This window comes from Anastrepha obliqua, chromosome 3 (assembly GCF_027943255.1).
Source record: "Anastrepha obliqua isolate idAnaObli1 chromosome 3, idAnaObli1_1.0, whole genome shotgun sequence".
Lineage (NCBI taxonomy): Eukaryota > Metazoa > Arthropoda > Insecta > Diptera > Tephritidae > Anastrepha > Anastrepha obliqua.
The window spans coordinates 9,398,687-9,422,807 of record NC_072894.1 but is presented as its reverse complement, the minus strand read 5'-3'; the positions used below and the strand labels follow the sequence as shown (position 1 = coordinate 9,422,807).

The 24,121-nt window shown below is 33.2% G+C and overlaps 1 protein-coding gene across 7 annotated transcripts in view; it reads left to right on the top strand.

Moving 5' to 3' along the window:
- The window catches only part of LOC129240747 (uncharacterized), a 300,489-nt gene extending 297,104 nt beyond the window's left edge, over positions 1-3,385 (top strand). For 6 of the 7 annotated variants that reach the window (XM_054876720.1, XM_054876723.1, XM_054876719.1 and 3 more), the window contains 3 exons: positions 777-913; positions 1,651-1,892; positions 2,015-3,385. In XM_054876720.1, coding sequence (XP_054732695.1) covers positions 777-913; positions 1,651-1,892; positions 2,015-2,281 — 646 coding nt within the window. In that variant the 3' untranslated portion in view covers positions 2,282-3,385. The remainder of the gene's footprint in view (positions 1-776; positions 914-1,650; positions 1,893-2,014) is intronic. The other variant, XM_054876722.1, reaches the window with a different exon arrangement.
- Positions 3,386-24,121: the final 20,736 nt, after the last annotated feature.

Sequence of the window (24,121 nt, the reverse complement as noted above, 5' to 3'; positions counted from 1 at the left end):
CAAATTTGCTTGACATTTTATGATAGTTGTAATTGAAAAAAAATCCTTCGTCCAAGCACGAGTAAATTTTATCTCGAACACCTGTGTAAAATTTCATCAAGATCGGTTGAGTAGTTTTCGAGAACATTCGGCAACCGACTTTGAAAACACGGTTCCGAGAAAAACGCGTTTAAAGTTTTGAGTAACAATAAAAGTGGCTTGGAGCGCACACCTTCCAAAAGCTGTATCTCCGAAACTATTATTCGGATCAGCTTGAAAATTCAGGATAATATTCTTGAGATGTTGTAGAAATTAATAAGTCAAAAAATATCGATTTTTTGAACCCACGAAACCCATGTAACCCCTTAAAAGCGTGTAAAACGGAAACGAAAATAGATTTTTTGATCCATTGTTAAAAAACAAAAATTTTTTTTTTTTGGCCATACGAGGTTCACTCAAAATGTTGTCAGCCTTCATTTGTTTTTCCGTCGTTGGATTGATGATAGCAGACGATGCTAATGTCAACCTACTTCAGGAACGCCCTCTGTCATCAAACACGGGTACTTATTGAATCGCCCTCGTAAGACCAAAAATTACTGTTACTTCTTTTTTGACAAAAAATTAAGTGTGTCATACAGCAGCAGTCCTTGTGCGAAAGATGGGCAACTTACTATTTTGCCCATTTGGATCTTTGCTATTTTCGCTAATTAAAGCTCGCGGCCATCGACACTAGAATTGCATGCACAATAGGTACAAGTATGTTTGTTATTACACTTTTTTTGTCTCTCCATTTCCAGACGTCTCGGCGATGGTTCATCACGCCACTCCAGTGATGATTACACAGAAATCAACAAAAGCCAAAGTACAGCTGCCATCAACTGTAAGACGCTAATCAATGAAATACGCCAAGCGGTGAATGAGGCACAGCCCAAAGGTAATTGGAAAATGCAGCTGCATGTATAGAAATACTAACTTTATGACTTGAAAGTATAATAACTAACTTTACATTTCCCAAATGAGAAGAAATGCCATCACTAACTTCTACCAATTACGCCGCAAACACCATTCCAATACATATCCTTAAGCCACATACTATTCGCCTTATATACTTATCTATATTCGTTATATTTATTGTCGTTTTTCATGCAAATTTATATACTCGTAATCTCTCAACATTCAATTAGAATAGTTGTATGCCTACCTACATATATTTAAAATGTTTTATTAGGTGTCGTTTGCATCCACATTTCTTGCACCCAACCATTTAACTACATATAACTAAACGATTTCTTTTTCGCTGTGTACCGCCACTACTATGCCCTGCCCATAACTGTGCTATGACTATGACTATGACTATCTCCTGTAACTGTATAAGCATTTACCATTTGCTCGCCCATATTAAATACTAACCCAAGTATCTTTTGTACTTTCTTTTTCTTCACGTTTGCTCTTGTATTTCAATAATTTTTTTTTATTCAAAATTGAAATAATATAAATAAATAATTGTTTAATAAATGCTTGCCGCCGCATATCAACATTGTGGTAAAAATATTAAAAAAAAAACCAAATATCCCTCATACCTTACAAAACAAAAAATATTTATTATTTAATTGTGGTTGTGGGTGGTGGATGATGCACTCTTAAATTTTGTTTAATTGAATGTGTGCTTAGTTAAACAAGTTATACCTCAATCCCTCTCACCGCCTGGCACAGTACCATGGCAGCAACAGCAACAACAACAAGCAACTGGACCACCATCACCGACCAGCATGTCATCGGGCTGTTCCTCACCCGGCTATTCGCCCAGTCGTGCCATTGATTTGTCCGGTTCGAGCAGTAGTTTCTCGGAGCGCAAAGCAGCCGCTTGTTACAATTACAAAAGTGGACCAGTGCATGAATGGACAAAAGATCAGGTGAGTGTGCGAATACGAAATGATTATTGCGCGTTATAAGTGTTAATTTAAGTTGTAAGTAAATTTTATGTATTTTTGTTTTTTTTTTTGTGTTTTTCTTTTTGGCTGTTTTGTGCCAACAGGTCGGCCAATGGCTTATGGGCATCGAATTGGAAAGTTACATACCGGTCTTCAAGGAGCATAATGTTGAAGGTGGCGCACTGTTGTCACTGGATTCGAAAGATTTCAAAACGCTTGGCGTTAGTGGGGATGATAAACATCGACTGAAGCGACGACTCAAAGATCTGAAGGCGAATATTGAGAAGGAGCGAAAAGATCAGGAACGTGAGCGACGCGAAAGAGAGAAAGCTATACGAAAAGCAGAGAAAAAAGCGGCCAAAAAGAAATAGACTTAAGAGATTTATAATGCAGAAAAACAAAAAAGAAAAAAACAAACACAAAAATAACACTAAAAAAATTTGTAGTTGTAGTAGCAAATAGAAAAGAATATCTATTAGAACAGTCGATAGTTATGCTAATAGTAAGCAACTACCAAAAATATTTACGTTATTTATAAGGAATGCATAAATAAGTGGGTAGGAATACGAATATTGAATGATGAGTAGGCAGCGCAGTGAAAAGGATAGAAAATGTTTATAATTTTTTTTTTTTATCAAATTCACACAACTTCGACGCTTTTGATTTGTACTAAAAGGTTAAAGTGAAAAGACCTTAATTATTTATCTATGATTATTTTTAACATAATAAGTAATTTATTATAACTGAAATGCTGCATAAAGTTGTAATTTTAAATTTTAAGTAGATTGCGCGAAATTTTGAAAGAAAATATTACTCTGCGTAGTATTTATACATACATACATACATATATGTATATGCATATTTAAGTAATTGAAAATGAGAAGCAAAATCCTAATAATAATAACATGAAATTATTTGACGAAGTAGCGAGTAAAACAAAAACAAAATAAGAAACAAAAAAACATAGAAAGAAGAAGCGTTCAAGCGTTTCAAGCTGAAGCATAGTTAATTGATGCAACACAAATTGGCAACAACCGAAAAAACATAAACAATGGACTGATTTTAAGAATAAATGAATTAATTTAAACATAAAAAAAAACATATAATAGAAAACAACAAAACTTAACGCGAATTAAAATGATAAAAATAATATGAAAAATATTTAATGCATAAAAAATATTTTTAACTCTAATTACTATTTAAAGCAGCGTACATTGCAAGCCACTTGAAAGAAATTGAACTAAAAACACAACAACAATGAACACTTAATAATAGTTTTTTTTGCTTTTTTTTGCATAAAACATAATGCGATGTGGCGTGGCGTTAAATGGCATTACATGCCTGTGGACTTTTGGCAAAGCAACTTAAGGCGCTCGCCTCATTTCCAATGGTGTTTTTTGAGTGTTTGAGTTTGCGTGTAAAACGGAAACGAAAAAAGATTTGATATTTTTGTTTACAGTAGCTTATTTTTTGTTCCATTGCTAAAAAATAAAATTTTTTTCGCCCATACGAAGTTCGTTCGAAGGAGGCAACCTTCAAAAAATAATCTTCACATGGACAATGAACACAGATACAGTCGCTTTTGATGAAATAAAATTAAATGGCATAAAATTGATGTCGTTAGCGTGTGAACTACAATCAGTCGGTGGGGGGGAAAATGTAGTATTTTTTTCAAACCTTTAAAGTAAAAACAAGGCCAAAAAACGGGTTTTTATCTTTGAACGTCCGCCATTGTGTAAAATGTTTTTTTTTTATGGTCGTACTTCACTCAATAACGAAATTCATACTGAATGAAAAGAAAGTTTTTGTCGTTTTGATTTCAGACACCTGTGAGTCCCGGCATCCGTGTCGCCAGCGACATAACTTTGTTTGGAAGCCCGTTTTTTTTTTTTAAGGCTGACAACTTTTTGAACGAACCTTGTATGACCAAAAAAAATGTTTATTTTTTAATAATGGATCAACAAATAAAACAAAAATAGAAAGATTTTTTCGTTTCCTTTTTACACGCTTTTAAAGAAGCACTCAAAAAACCACCATTCAAATGAGGCGAGGGCCTTAAATCGAAGGCGCATTTTCTAGCTAATAAGCAATAAATTGCTGGGTCTTAATGCAATTTACACCTAATAATCATTCACAGCTGTAGCTTTTGAACCCATTGTAAAAGAGATTTAATTGAATTTTGAAATTTTTCCACAAAACATGAGCATAAACAGCTGACGTAAATTGGGATGTTCTGTCAGGAGTACACAGCTAATATTTCGTGATTCGTTTTTTGGTATTGAATTTTATTTGCGATGAAGAAAAATCTGTAAACAGTGGCAGTGCAGTGGCATATTACACAACCCACGACAGTCGAGTGTCAAGTCTACGCTAACGGCACCAGGACTGTGACGCTCCAGTAGCATTTCTGAAAACTTTTCGAAATTTATTTGTTGCTATTGCAATAATACTTTGCATAACCGGAAAATTGACACAAGTCAAAGGCTGTCGCTTTAAATATTTGTATGTGCATAACCTCAAACTTTTTGACTGTAGTTGTGAGGAGATCGAAGAGTGATTAAGCGATTTAAAAATATTTCCAATTTAAACGCTAAATGGTATAGTTTTGTAAACTTTTGTCAAACGAAAAATCTGCAAAAAAAAAAAAAACTTGTACACTGATTACGAAACATTTACTGTCAGGAATCATTTTTCGACCTCGTTTTTATGAAAAAATATTGCATAGATCTGCTGGTTTTTGCTTCATGCTCAAAAGTAATAATTTATTTATGATCATTTTGTGATCGCTTTTTTATTAACCCAAACAAACCGGCAAAGGCTGTAAAATTTGGGTGGAACCATTGATAGGGGCAGGACGGCATTTCCCGTCATTAATTATTGCAACAAATATGACGACCAACCTGCAACTCCCGTGGCCAATTCGATATTATTTCACGGTTTGTGTGGCAATGAATTTTTTGATTTGATTTCAAATCTCCAAATCCCGTGCTCCAAAATACCATTTTAATATGTTTTTTCGCTTAAACATAATTTTGAATTTTGTTTACTTAAAACATTTCTTTTTTCTTAAAAATAAAATTCTAGTTAGAAAATTTTCACTAATTTTTCAAAAGAAAAAAATCAAAAATCTATCATCATTTTAATTCATTTTAAGATTATATCGTTTAATTTTTTGTCATTTATTCCCCTCGAGTAAAAAGTAAAAGAAATTAAAAGAAGAAATCTTCTATGAGCTCGAGAAGTAAAATTCGTTTAAAAAGAGAAAATTATTATTTTTCATTGATTTCCCTCGAGTAAAACCGTGAAAAATTTAAAATCAGAAATCTTCTATGAAATCAAAAAGTAAAATTCGATCAAAACTTGAAAAGTTATTATTTTTCATTAATTTCTCTCGAGTAAAAAAGTAGAAAATTTGAAAATTAGAAATCTTCTATGAACTCAAATAGTAAAACTCGTTGAAAAATTAGAAAATTATTATTTTTCATTGATTTCCCTCGAGCAAAAAAATAAAAAAATTAAAATCAGAAGCCTTCTATGAGATCAAAAAGTAAAATTCGTTTAAAAAAGAGAAAATTAATATTTTTCATTGATTTCCCTCGGGCAAAAAAGTAGAAAACTTAAAATTAGAAATCTTCTATGAGCTCAAATAGTAAAATTCGTTCAAAAATTAAAAAAAATTTAACTTAAAATAATCACATTTTTGCGGCAGTGGAAAGGAGCAATCCTGGCTTTTAAAACAATTCAGTTTATTATCTCAAAATACTTATCGCTTCGTTTCTTACGCAAACGAAATTCAATAATTTGCCTTGAAATGTTCGATTAAGTGGCTGCCTACGTCGTTAGGAGCGATCAGCTTCTTTGTAAATAAATACATGGGAAAACAAGGCATCATCTACAAACGATACACTCCTTGCTTTGTTTAAATACAGTTCAAAACATACGTTTTTCGTTAATTCATTTCACTTTAACGGTAACGATTCGATTTTGTTGCGCTAACTTTGCTTTAAAGCGTCTTGAAATTAGTTTGAAAAATTACTTTTACTCGTTAACAAAACGAGATCGATTTGTTATGTTTGCTCAGCATCTCCGTTCGTGAGCGAAAGAAATAGTCATACCATTTTGATGAAATCTATTATGATGAAACTTTGAATATCGCTTTGATAATCTACGATTCTAAAATCAATAAAATTTAAATAAAACTGCCACTTTTTTAATTTACTGTAGCGGCTTTCTAACGTCTACTCACGTCGCTAGTTCAGATTTTTATATAATCTTAATATTTAATTTTCAGAAAACCTGAGCCTAAAAATAACTCACTTTTCCAAGAAGAAAAAACACTCCTTTCTATTGAAACCAAACTAAATGTGGCGAGTACTGCTGCTACTTTTAACAAGTGGCGCAAAATTAAGTGGTTTTTGAATAACTTTTTTACTAAATAAAACGAAATAAAAAACTGTTTTGAAATTAGATTTTTAGAAATCTTCATTCTCACCTTTACGCACTCCACTACTTGTCTGTTTGTATACTGCAGCTGTCTACTTCACAAGTGTCAAATGTGCTTGACGTACGAACCCATTGGCGAAAATTAGAAAGCTTCCGATAGGGTGATTAATTTTGCGCCACCACTGCCACGAATTTACAGATTTATATTTGCTCGCATGCCACCAGACGTTTAAGGGTCATCGCATATATGTAAATAGTACTTAAGCAGTGTTTTCATTAAAAAATAAAAACAAATAAAATAAAAAAAAATTAAAAAAAAAACAAATAAAATAAAAATAAAAATTAGATATACGCATATGCTAATGCTATAATTTTTTTTTTTAATTATTAAAAATACATACCTACAAGTTGGATGTATATTATTGCATTAGTTGTGTTTATAATTCGCCAATATTAATTGTTGTCATTGTTGTTTAGGTATGTATACGAGCATGGGCGCTAGCGTGCATAACTGGATATATAGTATGATGATTTTTTTGTATTATCTACAATGTTTTTCGAGGTTTTAAATTAAAAAAATTATTTTTTAAAAACAGCTTTTTTTATTTTTTTTAATAAAAAAAATTTAAAAAAGAAAAGCGTTTTTTATTTTTTCTTAAAAAATTATATTTCTTAAAAAAAACAGTCTTAAAAAAATTTTCTTAAGAAAATTATTTTTTCTTTAAAAAAATTCTTTGAAAATAAATTATTTTTCTAGAAAAATTTATTATTTTTAAAAAAAAAAAATAAAAAAGCTGTTTCACATTTTAACCGAAACCACATCAGTCAAGCTTTCAAGCTTTATAAAAATTTTTGAAAAAATCAACTGATTTTTTTTTTTTTAAGAAAAAATAATTTGTTTTTTCAAAGAAATTTTTTTAAATTAAAAAATAATAAAAGAAGCTTTTCACATTTTAACTGAAACCACATCAGTCAAGCTTTCAAACTTTATACAAATTTTTGAAAAAATCAACTGAATTTTTTTTTTAAATTTTGGGGTATGCAGTGACATAGTTCTTGAAATGTTAGTAGTTATAATAAGTCTAAGTTTTAGGCGCTGAAAAATCGAGTTGTTTGTAATTAGTTTTTTTTAGCTGTCCGCTTTTGCGGTTTTTTTAGTGCAATTTATAAGAACTCGCGTAAATTGTTAATGTTTTTTGTTTTTTTAAGCGGACTTGCGGATTTTTTCCACAAGAAACTTATTTTTATATGGACTGAAGTGCAAAAAGCCGTCAGCAAAATAAGTTATTAAACATCAAATCGTTTAAAACTTGCACTTAGATTTCATGAGTCAAACCCAAAATTTTTTTTTTAGATTTAAATAAAATTTTTTTTTTTTAATTTATTAAATATCAAATCGATTAAAACTTGCAATTATGTACCAAAATTTCATGAATCATATTGCGCATATCCGAAAAATTTCTAAAAATTTAGACTAGAAGGTTTAAAATTTAGATGAAAACTCGTTGAATTTGTTTTTTTGTTTTTTGGTTTATTAAATGCAAACAATTTTTTTTTTATTAAATACAAACAAATTTCATTAAATGCAAACAAAATTAAAATTTTTTTTTACTCGAAAAACATTTTTAATATTAAGAAAAAATCACTCTATATCCAGTCTTGCCCGCCAGTGTATGCTCAATTACACATGTATGGATATGTGAGTGGTCCTCTCATTTAGTTTAACTTTAGTTTTGATTTTACAATATGTACCTATGCATAATTTATTAACTTAGTTTTTTTTTGTTTCAATATTTATGTTGATTTTTGTTTTATTCCATTTGTTTTTTAATTAAAGTGAATAATTGAATTATTAATTGTGGATACATTAATATGTAACTAATGAAACCCATTTTGTTTTATTTGCGATTTCTTCTATCTAATAAAAGGATTCATATGGAGAATACATTTTTCAGTACCAAAAAAGTTCTCATTTTATTCTGAGTCACTTAAGTAGAATTCAAAGTTTCACGTTCTGCAGTGTCAGTAGGCGTTAGAGGAGGCCTACTCTAACTGTATACTTTGCCCGATTGCTGATTGCGTTGTTTCAATTTAAACAAATGTTCCGTAAAAAAATTAAGAAAAAAAAATTAAATATGGCCAGTATTTTTTGAGTGTGAATGTGTTAAAATTGGGATAATTTGTCGAAACACCGAAAACATCACATCAAACTTACTTCTATATCAAAGCATTAGTGCATTTGAGTTAATTTAAACCAAAAAAAGAAAAAAGTTCTGGTATACCACCTTGATCAAAAAGTTCTCGGAAAATTAAAAATGCGAGTTATATCCCTCAAAAGTGATATTATCCTCTTCAATCAACTGTAACGCATTTATGCCCAAGTTTATTGCCACTCTTGAAACATTTCTGGAACTCTATTTTCGATATAGCCATCAGCGTCACCTTCGATTTTTGGCACTACTTCCACTCGGCTGTTAAACCGATGATTAAAACGCATTTCCTGTAGTGGTTGTTTGACTCGATCGATAGCTGATGGATGGTATTAGTTTCATGTGCGGTAAAAAATTAAGAGTTTTTCTGACAAATCCCTTCCTTTTTGGCGAATTGCCTCACGTAAACGTTTCATAGTTTCTATTAACTGGTTGACCTTCTGGAAAAAAATCGTGTTGTACAATACCGTTTTAATGTATAAATACCGTGAGCATTGCTTTCTTTTTTGACTTAAAACGACGTGTTTTTTTTTTTTTGTTTGTTTGGTCTCTTGGCTCATTCGAAGATCTCCATTCACTAGCCTGATGTGTGGATTGCGTGCCGTCCTCATAAGCCTTGTAATGATGAGTTTCATGAATGTTCAGTCGGATTCAGTTTTGGAAATCAAACATTTTTCTATGAAGTTCAGGCCCAACTTTGCAGCAACTGGTCATTTATCAGCAATGCTCAAGTCTTCTTTCACCTCTCTGATGACCTGATGGTTAATTTGCGGTTATTGATCAACTTTTCTTTCACTTTATTGGTGTTCACATCAGTTTGCAATGTCGATGGCTTGAATTCAGAATTCACTGTTTTAAGTTTCTCTATTGGTACAGTTGCGACATGGCCAAATTTACCGAAAAAACAGTCGACCATTTGCTTTGAGGTGCTTCTTTCGCAACTCACTTTTGTTGGTTAAGGGGTTATACGCAGTTATGAAGCAAATAAAAGACGGGTTGTCAAGGATTTATCCTGAAGAAACTTCAGAATATTTTAATTTGAAAATTTTTGGCGGTTATAAAAGCATCCATCAAGAACGTAACAAAATTTTTTATTTATGAAAATGTTGATTATAGAGCGCGTTGCAGGCGATTTCTGGAACCTCCTTTAAAAAAAGACGATTTACGGTGTACATCGTAACTCAGGATTGGATTATCTGAAATCAAAAAACCAAACAAATTTTGTTAATATATTAGATTATCTAGTAATTAATCGTTCGGCTAATCAAAATAGTGAATTTTCACAAAATGGCAGCTTTTAAAAGAAATGATTTCGATTTTTACGTTAAAATTTGGCCGTAAATTGATTATAAAATGGAAAATAAGTATCAGATTTACAAAAGGAACGATTAATTACTAGAAAATGTATCTTTAAAGATTGAGTTAAAACGGTTGACCGATCAAACAAGCCGTTTTCGAGATATCGTGTACACCGACTTGAAAAATGCCGTTTTGAAAAAAACTCGTTTAAAGTTTCAATACCTACCTTAAAACGTGCCGAGGCATCTCTACATATTTAGGTATAACTCCGAAAGTATTGCTTAGATCTACTTCAAATTTCGTGCGAATACTTTTGAATATATGTACATTACAAAAATGCAATAAAAAAATCGATTTTTTTGAAATTCATAACTGCGTATAACCCCTCAAGCTCGTCTTGCAACGCCCATACTATCGATTGTTGCGTTGTCAGGAGGCACCTCTTCAACTATTTCGACGAGATTCAGGGCAAAACAAATCCGCAACTACTTGACCGGACAGTCTTTAGACAGACAATAAACGGCATTCATCGGGAGACACTTATCACCTTCTTACATTCTCGACCTCCGAATGCCGTAATAGGAGTCCAACCACCACCCAGGGCAGATGAAGAGTTCCACCCCGAGGGAGCCGCGTAAGCCGACGTTCTGGATATTGTAGCAGGTTAAACTCCTACCTATCCAGAATTGACCCCGACATATCATACATAGGTCCGGCATGTGAAGGCACCCCGCACGATACTAACCACCTTTTCACATGCTCCATTAAACCGACTAATCTAACACCCCTTTCCCTCTGGACTCAACCTGTTAAAACAGCAAGTTTCCTGGGCCTACAGTTAGATGAGCTAGATGAAGACGACCGGTAATTAACATTGCACTGACACGTATATATTTGTTCCAACCGGTATTAATTCGTACACCTACGAATCCTTATCATATACATCCCGCTACTTTTTTTCATAAATCAAAACCAAACAAACTTTCTAGAAGATTTCTCAGAATTTCATCAAAACATTTAAAACTTTCAGCTCAACCGGAATTTTTAGAGTATCCAATTTTACAGCCCATTGAATTTTAGTACAAGAAAGTGCAAGTTTCAAGTAACTAACAAAATACCGTTGATTTTTGGCTTTTTTCATGTTTGTGGACAGTGCTGGGCTTTTTTTTTTCTTCCATATAAAAGAATTCGAGCCTTACCACATATTCGACTGTCATACAATTCACTTTGTGGCATGTGAAGTCATCCACATAGTGAAAATATTTTTAGAGTGTTATTTACCAGTCCGTTATTCGACTCTGAACGAATTTGACAGACTCAGCGGATAGGCTGACGTCACTTGGGATATGTTTAACAAAATTTAGCTTGTGTTGGTGATATACGAGAAAAATCAGCCAATAACACTTCGTTGCCATCTGAACAATGACTGATTGGACGAGTGTTTGAATTTGGCTGCTGCATCTCTCAAGCGACGTGGCAACCAAAGCTCACCTAACAATTTTCTTTTTCACCATAGCTAAATAGCAAACCTGGTAATCCACCATCCTTCAGGCAACCTTATCACTGAACCCACCATAGTCATTCGTTTCAGCAATCGCCTACGCGTTTGAATAAAATTCGTTTTCCCCCCAGACATTTCTTCAAATTGGGGAACAAAAAGCAGTTCGAGGGATCCGAGGAAGCCAAGTCTGCAGAGTATGGGGCTTGTGAAACGAGTAGGAACCCCAATTCTATTCATTTTGCGACGACAGCTGTTGAGGCGTGAGCTGATGCGTTGGCGTGGTGGAAAAGGAAAACCACTCAACTTGCTCGATTCCAACGAATGTCAAACACAAAGACTTTACCGTTCTGGCTGAAATTTGCTGGGTGTTCATCCAAGAGATGCTATTAACTAAACATAACTTCGATACGCGCCAGTAGTGCCATCTCTTTAACTTTGCACGGACTTTTAATTTAATTTAAAAAAATGTAAAATGTATACAATATATTTTAGCGCCCAAAAGTTTTCCTTATAAGGTGGCATCTATTTACAGAGGCTTAAAGGCTTCTCACAATTTTTGCATTGTATTCTAAGTATTATAGATACTCGTAATTTGTGTTGTATTTCTTCATTCAAAAATATTATTCCCGCTCCTTACAAGAAAAGCAAAATAATTGCATTTGAGTTTGTCGGCATTTTTTTCGAATTCAAAAACTTTTCATACTCGTAGTGCAGGGTTGTATTCGTAACTTTTCTTCGACAAGACTCAGTGGTGAAGCTGTATTTGTGGGGGCACAGATAACGGCTAACTTCCGTTGAGGTATGGGAGAGTTTAGCTTCGCCATTGGGTAATTAAATTAATTTATAATTTCTAAAAGTGATTCCAGTACTTTTTCACATATTCTCTCAGAAGTACACATTTTCTATTGGTTATATAAATTTGGGGTGGCTGCCGTAGCCGAATGTGTTGTTGTGTGACTACAATTCGGAGTGCGTAGGTGCGAGTCTCCGAACAGCAAAATGAAAAAGTTCTTTCTAATAGGCAGGCAATGACAAACCTCAAAGTGTATTTCTGCCATGAAAAGCTTCTCATAAAAACTGTGTGCCATTCGGAATAGGCTTGAAACTTTAGGTCCCTCCATTTACAGGACAACAGCAAGATGCACGGCAGAAATAGGAGGGGGAGTTCGTCCAAACACCTAACATATTTCTATAAATTTGTATATTAGTGTATGTCTACTTAGTCTTGCCATAAATTCTGTGACAGATTTTATAATGTATACGGCGAGAATAAATTTGCTGTGGAAAGTTCCGTTATTTTTGCTTTTGTCCATATGCATTGTTGCATTCATTCATTACAAAACGTATTATAATTTCTTATCTACAACGAACTTAACTTGTAACAGAGTAGTTTAGTCCTGTAAATCCATGCTGAACTATGTCGGAAGTATCGGCAATATCCTGATGCTAACATGGGTTCATAGGTATCGCGGGTAACGAGATGTCTGACTTTTTAGCTAGGATGAGCTCTGAGGTCAACTTCTTTGGCACGGAGCCCGTTCTGCCACTCCCTTCTGCAGCCATCAAAGCCACGATTCGCAAACGGGTTACTTCAACCCACAAGCGAGCATGGCAGGCTGCATGAGGATGTAAATGGAGAAAACTGATGTTACCTGTCATGTCTGACCGATTGTCCTTCGCAGGTGCTCCTGTCATTAAACAGAAGGGACTGTAGGCACCTAGTTGGACACTGATGGTGGGTAACTTTCTATGGGCGAAACACATGGAAAAGGTAGGCATCTCAGACAGTGCATTCTGCCCAGCATGTGGAGAGGGGGATGAGACGGCGGACCATTTTCTGTGCATCTGCCCGGCCTTCGCTCGAATCAGGCTTAAGGTCTTTGGCACTGATGTGCTAAGAAGCCACTACTTTGGCGCTCTTTGGCCCCAGAAGATTTACTCAGATTTCTTCGGAGGTCGGGTAGATTTAAAGAAAATTAAAGAGTGCAGTCCCGAAAAAGTAAAAACATAAATAAAAAAATTGTTGCAGAACTTGTGACAAAAAAAAAAACTTGTAACAGAATTTATGGCAACAAAAAAATGTAACAGAACCTTTGGCAGTACTAAGTATATAATACTTATGGTTCCAACAGTTCGTTTCGAGTTTTAATAGAGTGCCGATAAGTTTGCTTACTGTCGAATAATACATTTTTTTTTTAATTGATTTATGTAACTAAATTGATTTTTAATTTTTTTTCTCTCAACACTTATAACCAGCGTTGTGTAAACTGAAAAACTTCACGCCTTTTCAACTGCCACCTCAGCAACTGCGCTTTTCGCGAATTCAAGCAATCAGATTGTGATTGACAGCGCGAGGCAAAGAAAATGCATACATTCAAAATTCTTGAATAGTCTTTTCTTTTAGCTCTTCGAAAATCGCATAATTTTTCTTGCTAGTAGTAAATTCAAATTAAACAAAAATCTAAATAGTCTTAAATTAATTAAAACATAACTGATTAAACAACAAAAATTCAAATCTGACATATGCGTGCATGTGCGCATGCGCATGCGTGTATGTCAGTCTAGTGCAACTTCACCACATGTGCATTAGCCGTCGACTAGTCTAAATGCTCTTAAAACAGCTTTCGAAAAGCTCGCCTATAAACAGTGCCGAATTAAAAAAACAAAAACAAAAACACAAAAAAAAAAAATAAAAAAAAAACGAACAAAGATTAATAAATTCATCGAAGGTATTCGCACAACAGAAAAAAACTAGATTTCGTTACATTCAAAACATTCAGCCATTCATCATTCATTCATGAAAATCAATAGTGCGCGCATATTTTTGTACACAATTAAGAACTACTCCTTAGGGGTATTCAACATGTTGTGCTAGGGTTGTATAGTAAAGGAGCAAAAAATAGCTTCATTTTTAGCCGGAAGCAAACCACAATTACGCTTATGGCTAGAACTGCTTTGCTATTTTGTGTTGCTATAGCCATTTGCTCAACTCAGTAAATACCCCTATTATATCATTTCCATATTTCCATGCCACAAACCTACAAACCACTTCCATTTCTGCTGCAGCTCCTTTTGCAACGCATTTAAATAGCAGCAGTTCTGTGTGAATACCTTAAAATGAATTTGCATAAAATTTCTAAAAATTATTTTTCATACAAATAGTTTATTTTTAATACTTTTAAATAATTGATAGCATACTTAAACGTAAAAGAAATTGAAAAAATTCGTTTTATTTATGATTTTATTTTATTCCATATTTTTTGTTTATATTAAAACATAGTCTACATTTTTGGCAAACACACGCACGCCTTAATAAGAAAAAAATTAATGAAAAACAAAACAAAATTTAAATAATACATTTTTTAACTATATTTTAAAAACAAAAACAAAAAACCCAAACTATTTTATACTACGCCCAAAATACAAAAACAAAAATGTATGATAACTTTTTTACTCAGTAATCGCAACAAGCAAACACACACATACACATTCGTGCCTTTAATTGTGTAAAACCGTGCCACACTAAAGAGGAATGATTGCTCTATTAAGGAAAACGCATCGCTGATGATTCCGCAACCTGCCTTGAATCATTGCAAAATTTCTCAAATCCGTTTTCTTGCCTTAACTGCAGCTGAGGATTGGCGGTGTAGTAATTAAAGAAATATCCTTGCGTATTACTAGCAATGCATAGATGATTTTGAACACGAGAAATCTCCAATTGGCATCGTTGAGCTGGCATTGAGAGTGCAGCGGAAGTGAAAAGTTTACACGGCAAATTGCGGATTGGTGGTTTTTGTTTTTTAAGTAGGCAATTTTTGTTTTGCTCTCCTGAAAAATATTGTATTTGTGTTTTTTTTGTAATTTTTTTAAATTTTGGAGTAGTATTAATTTTGGTTCTTTGCGGATTATTAAAGGTGTCTCTCAATGTTTCCGTTACGTTCTAAGTAAATACTCGTCTTTTTTGTTGTATTTCCACATTCAAAAAAATTATTACAAAATAATTGGTTTGAGTTTGTCGGCACGTTTTTCGACACTTTTCATAGTCCTAGTGCAGAGTTGTATTCGTAACTTTGCTTCGACAGAGCCAGAGGTGATGCTGTATTTGTAGGGACACAGATAACGACTATCTTCTGTTGAGGTATGGGAGAGTTGAGGTAACTAAATTAATTCATATTTTCGAAAAGTGATACCCTAATTTTTTTTTGCAAATTTTTCAAAATGTTTGGGTAGAATTTGATTTGGTTCGTTGGTCAAAATAAACAGGTTAAATCAAATATCTTTGAAGTTTTTATAAAGGGTGGTTAAGTTTTAAGGGCCGGTGTTGATTTTGAATAAAATAAAATTTGTTTAGGAAATTATTATCATTTCTCTTTATTATGATAATATTGGTATGGCTCAATTATGTATGGAACAAAATATCGGCCAAATGGCCGCCGCGGTCTCGGCGGCACACCTCCATCCGATGGGGCAAATTTTCGATGACGCTGAGGCATAATTGACGTTCTATGCCGCTCATGTGCCGAATTCTCTAATCCTTTAGCTCTTGAATTTTTGCTGGCTTATCGACGTAGCTGCTTGAACCATATGCAGAAGAATCGTCCTGGCCACTCCCAAGTGAATGGCGATTAGTAACTTTCCCCACTTGCGTGGACTTCTACATATGGAACCATCCTCCAGAAGAAGAAAGGAGTCAGTCATCTTTTTGCCTTAGACAGCTCGACAGCTTCCTCACTAATAGCTAGAATTCCAGCCTGAAATATGCCACAATGATTAGGAAGACGAGCCGAAATGCTTACTTTTGGCTTCTTACACTACATTTTTGCTTACTGAGGTCTACTAATATTTTATAAAAACTTAACTCATTACACAACAAAAACCATATAAATCGTTTTTCCAAACTTTGGGCAAAAGTTATGAAATTCTGCAAATTTTCACCAATGTTTCAACTTTTTATTAAGAACTTTTGGAATAATTTTGGTATGCGGTTCAATAGCCCATTCAACATTAGTGGTATATCTAATAAAGTGCAAATTGCAAGTGGCTACAAAACACGCAAATTCTTCACAATTATTTGGTTTTTGTTAGTGACAGTGAAACGCATTTTCTTCAATATATAAAAAAAGATTGTTGAACTTACTTTGTAGAAACTTAATTTTTCGGAAATTTTTTAATATGAATATAATGAATTTTATGAATATAATTGGAACTATAATTCTAATTATTGTTTATTAACTTTAGATTTTCAATGTGTTAGAGTTTACCTTTCAATTATTTTAATTTAAAAAAATAATTATTTTATTTACAATATTTTATTAATTATTATTAATTAAAAATGAATTAAACTAAAACTAATGTACCTAAGCCAGCTCCAAAGGCTTTCGGCGGAAGAAAAAAAAAATAAAATAAGAAATTATTTTCCAATTTTCATAAGAAATAGAACTGTAACAAATTTCTTACAAAATATTTGGCGAAGAAATTCATTATTTTTGCGTAAAATATAAAACTGTTTTATGGTCGATCTTAAGCTCCTGGCCGATGCTACGACTACTAACAGTCAACGTCGATTATTTCTATGATTTTATCGACATTTTCTTTAACATCAAAACTGCCTGAACGGAATCGACGAACTCAAAATTGCAGGTGATGCGCTGTTGTAGCATCGGCACCCTAAGGTTAGGTTAAGTTAGGTTCAAGCGGTTGTCCTGTGGGACACACTCAGGCTCATAGCCCATTGTGATGCCGCGTGGGAAGCTCTTCCCTATTTCTCCTAAAACCAGTGTGTGCTTTTCAAAAAATTTTAAATATCTCTGATTTCTGTAGAACTGAGATGTTCCAACTCATCAAAAAATTGTTCACGCAGAATAGCGTCTGCGTCTGGATAGAGCAGGACAGTGGCATAGTAGGTGCGAGATTGTCTCTTCCTCGTCCTCATCTAGACAACTTTTACAGAAGTCATGTGGTTGCACACCTATCCTTTGGGCGTGTCTACCTATTAGGCAGTGCCCCGTTATGACTGAGATCAATGTGCTAAGACTGTGTTTATTTTGGCTTAGCAGAGATTCTGTGCGTTTAAAAATTAGAGTCGGCCACAGTTGACGGGCGATTTTGCAGGTGTCTTCATTACGTCATCTTTCGTTTGCTTTCTTTACAATTTCTTCAAGGATGAGTAGCTTCAAAGTTTGTAAGGGCAACCCTATTTCATTATGTATGTACTCATCAGCCATATTAGTGCCGAGTCTCGGCACCCTAAACACCATTCACATTTTCAGCGGTCTGGCTTGCATTTTCGCTTTTATCAAAGAAAAATTGTAAAATGTACCGAATTTTCTCTTTGTTGACTTTCATTTGTTAGCACCCTGTAATACACAACTAAATGGAACAAACAAAAAACAGCAAACAAATTTATTTTGGTGTATTTTTTAGTGAATTTTTTTTTTTATTTAGTAAAATAGTTATTCAAAAACTATATTGGATGATTAATGTTGCGCAACATTTTATTTATTTCCTAAGTGACTACATAAACTTGCAAAGTCGCAAATTTGTACAAAGGTGGTATAAAATTTGCTCGAAACAGCAGGAATACTCCACTTCTTTCTATCGAAAGCTAGGGATTTTATCTCTATCCAGCTCCTATTTTGGTCTGCAATTTCGAGCTCGGTATGCCTTCTCCGGGTATGTGCTGGGCGTCCTGGCTTACGGCTGCCTTGCGGATTCCATGCGGAAGGCCTTTTGCGTTACGTCGCCCATCAGTCTACGCAGGATGTAGGCAATCCATCGCAATTTCCTTCTCCTAAATTCAGCTTTAATAGCATCTTGTTGCGTTATCTCCCATAGTCTGTTAGAGAATAATTACAGAGATGGGCTACTGAGTGGTAGACGAAAAAAATGAAATGCACAAAAGACGCAAAGGCGCAGACGAAAAGCTTGCGTTGTTTACAGTTTTTCTTTTAGTTATTCACGATAATTTCTTATGTTTATTTTTTTTTAATAAAATATGTATAAGATTTTATATTTTATAATTTATATTTTATATAAAATTTTGAATTGTATTTGGATTTCGTATGAATGGAACTAGAAGTAATGTCGCTTAATCAATATTTCTTAACCTCACGCCAAAAACCGAAGTATTGTAATAAGTTCGTCATTTCATCATAAACTTGAAAGGGAAAACTAGTTTACTTGTCATGTGAAAATAGTTTCATATAATTACACTATTTTACAACCAACAAAACTCAAGGCGGTCCTATGTAAAATTGGCCGCTGAGTTCGAAAATTGACACACCATAATTTTTTCGAGATATCGTCAAATAACGGTTTTGGATTAAAGAAAAATAGGCAGATCATAAAACTTTCAAATATCTGTACTATCCGTTAGCTGATTAAGGCAAGTGATGCATCAAATTGAAGGTGATTAAATTTGCTAAGTATTTATTTCGGCTTTTTTCATAAAAATTGAACGTTTTTGAGATACTGCGATATTTTTTTTTTGTAATAAACAAATCGTCCCCTTAGTATAACAATAGCCTATGTGCTCATAGGCTATTATTTTTTTATTGAATTTTTGGAGTCTCCATCGTCGATTTTATATGTGGTCAAAATTTTGTCAAATTCTAGTTCCACAAAGTTGGTCAAAACATCAGTCAAAAAATAATAAATATTTACAGACATAACGAGATTTGAGTGAGAGCTACTTTCGACAAAAAGTTTGAAATTCATTTTCTCAAAACATCAAAAAATTTATAGGCTATTTTAATACTAAGGGGACGAAATGTTTCCATAAAAATGTGAAAGGTAAATTTATTATATAGTTGTTCATGCTTAATTTTCATAAAAATTAAACTTTTTCGAGATATTTACAAAGTTTGCAAACAAAAATTTGTTTAGCAAAGGTAAAAAAATAAGTTTACAAAGCTTGCAAAAAAAATCATTTGTTTTACAAAAAAGACAAGCTTCGTTTTTCATAAAAATTAAACGTATTCAAAAAACTTACAAAAAAAATATTTTCAGAAAAATGTTAAAAGGCAAATTTTTTTTAGGTATTTATTTATGTTTCATTTTTCATAAAAATTAAACATTTTCGAGATATTATGATTTTTTTTAATAAAAATACACAAGCTTCGTTTTTCATAAAAATTAAACGTATTCAAAAATTTGCAAAGTTAACAAAAATTTTTTTTTTCACAAAAATATTAAAAGACTATTAAATTTGTATGTATTTATTTAAGATAAATATTTCATAAAAATTTAAAACGCTTAATTACAGAATTAATAGATATTACAAAGTTGCCAACAAAAATTTTTTTTATAAAAATAAACCAGCTTCACTTTTCATAAAAATAAAGCGATTTGAGATATTTACAAAGTGCAACATATTTTTTTTTTACAAACATATGAAAAGATAATTAAATTTGCTATGTACAGTACCTGGCCAATGAATTATGACCGATGATAAAAATTACATATTTATCTCTTTGAGAGCGAACAAAAAGCAAACGGTTTTAAAGCATTTATTTGTCTTTATTAAAAGTTTACTTAAGTTTTTATTTAAAAAAGTTTACATATTTGTTTTTATTAAAAGCTTCTTGACATTTTTGCGTTAAAAATATTTATTTTAAACTAATATTTCGTGGCACTGTGTTATCTTCGTCTTAAGATTTTGGTCACTATACCACACATCTTCGATGTTTTCCTTAAGCTGTTGTATTGTGGTATTATTTCGCTGGTATGCTGCCGATTTGAGGTATGCCTAACAATTTTTGATGGGGTTTAAGTCCGGTGAATTACCAGGCCATGGCAAAACCATTATTTTCATTGAATTCAGACAATTCATGCTCATCCTGGATGTGCGACATGGAGCTCAATCTTGCATAAAGGTGTATTCGTCTCTCGGACACTTCAGGGTTTCTAAATATGGCAGAAAAATGATTTCCAGCCTGTCCACGTACTGGACAGAGCGCATTATTTCCTCAACAAAATGTAGCGGACCTAGTCCCTCTGAGGAGCCCAAACCATAACACAGTGTTTGCACCTTGGAAGCGCACAATCTTCAGAATATCATTCTCCGGGTCTTCTGCGAACAAAATTTGCTGTTTTTGTGACCGCTTCCAATCGGCATTCATCGCTGAAGATGATCTGTAAGAATAAAAACACAACCACAAAAAAGTGAGAATATTCGCATCTTCTTACTGCTATTTGGCAAAGGAAAAAAAAAGTTTTTTTAAAATTTACTTTTTTCAATATTCCGCGTTGAAGTCTCTCTGAAGTTGGGCCTAAAGTCTCCGCCAATTTCGCATACACGGTGTCAGTTTTGGCTTTTTTGCTGGTCGTCTGGAAAAAAGTCCATTTTCGTACAAGCGTCGTCGTAACTTTCTTTCTTTCCGATATTTACTCCAGATTCCTGAACCGATCCTAAAATCATCCGACTTGAAGCATTTCTGTTCCACAGAACTGTTTGAACGATTTTGCGATCCTGCCTGGTTGAGGTGATGTGTTCTCGGCAACAATTTTGGCGATCAGACGATCTCAATTAGTTTTTTTATACTCTTCACACAAGATCGAATTAATTCGCACTGGCACTTGCACCCTTAACTTTTCAGTTATAAGCAAAAAAACTGATTCTTTTCTAATCGTAGCAAGCCAATTGACCGGAAATTCTTAAAAGCATCTGAAAACAGGTTAAAAACCGCTTAGATCGAAAATTTTACCTGATATTTGAAGTTTTCCGAAAAAATGCTATTGGTCATAATTCAATGGCCAGGTACTGTATTTATTTATGCTTAAGTTTTCATAAAATTAAGCGTTTCCGAGATATTTATAAAGTTTACAAACAAAAAAGTTTCAAAAATTAAAAAGCTTCATTTTTTATAAAAATAAGTTTTCGAGAGGCTTTTAAATTAAAAAAAAACAAACAATCTTCATTAACAAAATGTGAAAAAAATTAAACAAGTTTAATTTTTCATTAAAGTTAAGCATTTTCAAGGTATTTAAAAATTTAAATTTTTTTTTACAAAAACAAGCAATCTTCATTATTTACAAAAATTAAGCGTTTTTGAGATATTGAAAAAATTTGCAAAAAAAAATTTTTTTTCACAAAAATAATCAAGCTTAATTTTTCATAAAAGTTAAACGTTTTCGAGTTATTAACAAAATCTGAAAAATTTGTTTTTTTTTTACAAAAATAAACAAGTTTTCATTAAAATTGAGCGTTTTCGAGAAAAAGTTTGCAAATTTTTTTTTTACAAAAATAAGCAATCTTCATTATTAAAAAAAATGTGCTACATCAAAATTTACAATTGATTCAGGGTATTTTCGATTTGGATCTTATAACTGAAGGTTCAGGCTTCAGTTTAAGGCTAGGCAGAAGCTTCCATCACCTCAGGTTCATCCACTACATTTGGTCAAAAATGGTCAAAAACACGTTGTTTTGACTTTTTGAACTAATTTTTTTCAAAATCTTGACGTGATGGAAACTTTTTAAGGTCAGATTCGTATTCAGCGATGAAAAATCTATAAGATAGGCCGGGTCCGATGCTTGAATCATTTTCAGTGTCGACCTGTGTAATTAATTAATAGCAAGAAAACGACGATTTTTGAAAATTTTTTTTACTATTTTCTTAAATCCTATAAAAGCGTTAAAGCGTCTTAAATCCTTTTTTGCATTATCTTAAGAACGACATGGCAGAAAAAATTTATGAATTATCGAACTCTGCGACCGATTTCACATAAAAATTTGTTGGTCTGGTGTTTGGGTAAAAAAATTATGAATTATTTGTAAACCAGTGTTATTTTACTTAGCCGCAAATAAATCTAAAATTAAATGGAATTTTTTGATGCAATCACACATGAATATTAATCATGATGGTATCAAAGTATATAGTAAAGTAATGTTATTAGCAGTAAAAATATACCAATTGAAAATCTAGTCAATAACAGTTTAATAAGCAAAGCACTGAACGTAAATTTTAAAATTTTGCTAAATGTTTGAATCGTGTGAACATTAAATATCGCGCAAGAGGAACATGTGGCTTAAGTAATTTTGAGTCGACAAAAAGTTTCTGCACTAAAAAACTCTGTGGTATTTAATTTTTAAACCTTTCAACCAGCTTCTTACCACTACATACATACTACTAGTACAGTCTCGATCAAGCATAATGAGTATTTAACTACATCGAATTCAACAAAATCAAACGAAATTTCATATGGCACACACACCACCACATTTGCAAAGCGTGTTGAACAAAAGTACAGAAATCGATTTAGAGCACGTGAACATTTTTTTGCACATTTTCGCGTAAATGGTGGCAGCACCTTTGGCTGCAACTGTAGTGTGAGTGAGTGTGTGTAGGTATAGAAAGTACTAAATATAATGACGGCAATTGAAGCGAGAGTAAAATCGACTTTAAGAGCGGTTGTAGACTCTTTGAATTGATTTGTGTGGAGTATCAAAAAAAAAAACACAAAACAAAAATAAAAATAAAAAACTCTTACTAAATTTAAAGCCGATTTTTGTATGACTCAGATAATGCCCCAACATGATTATAAATCTAACTATAAATCGATATATTAGACACACAAATACACACACACATACACAAAATTATAAATGTAGAAATATGTATGTATGTAAGTGTACTAAAATATTTAAAACTCTTAATCATTACATGTATTCCAAATTAAGTACATAAGTCCAAATATTAATAAAAGTGAGTAAGGAAAAAATGTTTCAATTACTGGCTTATCTCATGCAGGAAAACCCATTGATTTCGAACTGGTGCACCTCTAGCGAAAAGTGGATTTAGAACCACGCCTGGTTCAGTTTCCAGCCCTTTTCCAAATACAGTCTGTCTGGAAGCGTGAGTGGTAAAATTAAAACTTAGAGTTCTAAAAAAAAATTTAAATGCTCCTCAACAAGCGCATCATTTTCGAGAAATTTAGAAAGTCTACGTTGTTTTTACAAAATGCGTCTCGCGTATGAAAAACGATGTGAAGCGGCGTGCCTAAGTACGAGTACACATCCTAAAGGTCCAAAAATGCCACGCGCATCTGCAAGGGTGGTTAAATTTCAAAGGCCGATGTTGAATGTGAACCACACCTAAACGTTAAGTTTTTTTCTGCACTTCATTTGACATTTTTCAATTTCAGACTAACTCAATTTGAACCATGGAAAGATACATAACCGAGCAATGCGTTAAAGTTAGTCAGGCTTATTATGAAAACGGGCGTTCAAATCAAAATGCATATCGCGCACTTCGTAATTTTTTCGGTCAATTTAATGGTCCAAATGTGTGTACAATCGGAGAAATTGTGCAAAATTGTGCAGCAGATCGGGTCTGTAGGAGATATGAAAACACCAGTGCATGCTCGTACAGCTCGTACTGCAGAAAATATTGCTGCTGTTCGCGGTAGTATGGTTGACGAGCCGCCCACCTCAACTCGTCGTCGTGCCCAACAATTGCAACTCTCACGCTGGTCGTTGATGAACATTATGCATAAAGACTTACATTTACACGCTTACAAGGTGCAATTGACTCAAGAACTAAAATCTCTTGACCATTTCAAACGTCGCCAATGGTCAGAATGGTGACAGGAAATGGCAACAGTGAATGACCAATTTTCGAAGAAAATCATCTTCAGTGATGAGGCACACTTTCCCCTCAGTGGATTCGTCAATAAGTAGAATTGCCGCATTTGGGCGAATGATAATCCAAGAGTGATGCCGAAAAAGCAATGCACCCACAAAGAGTGACTATTTGGTGCGG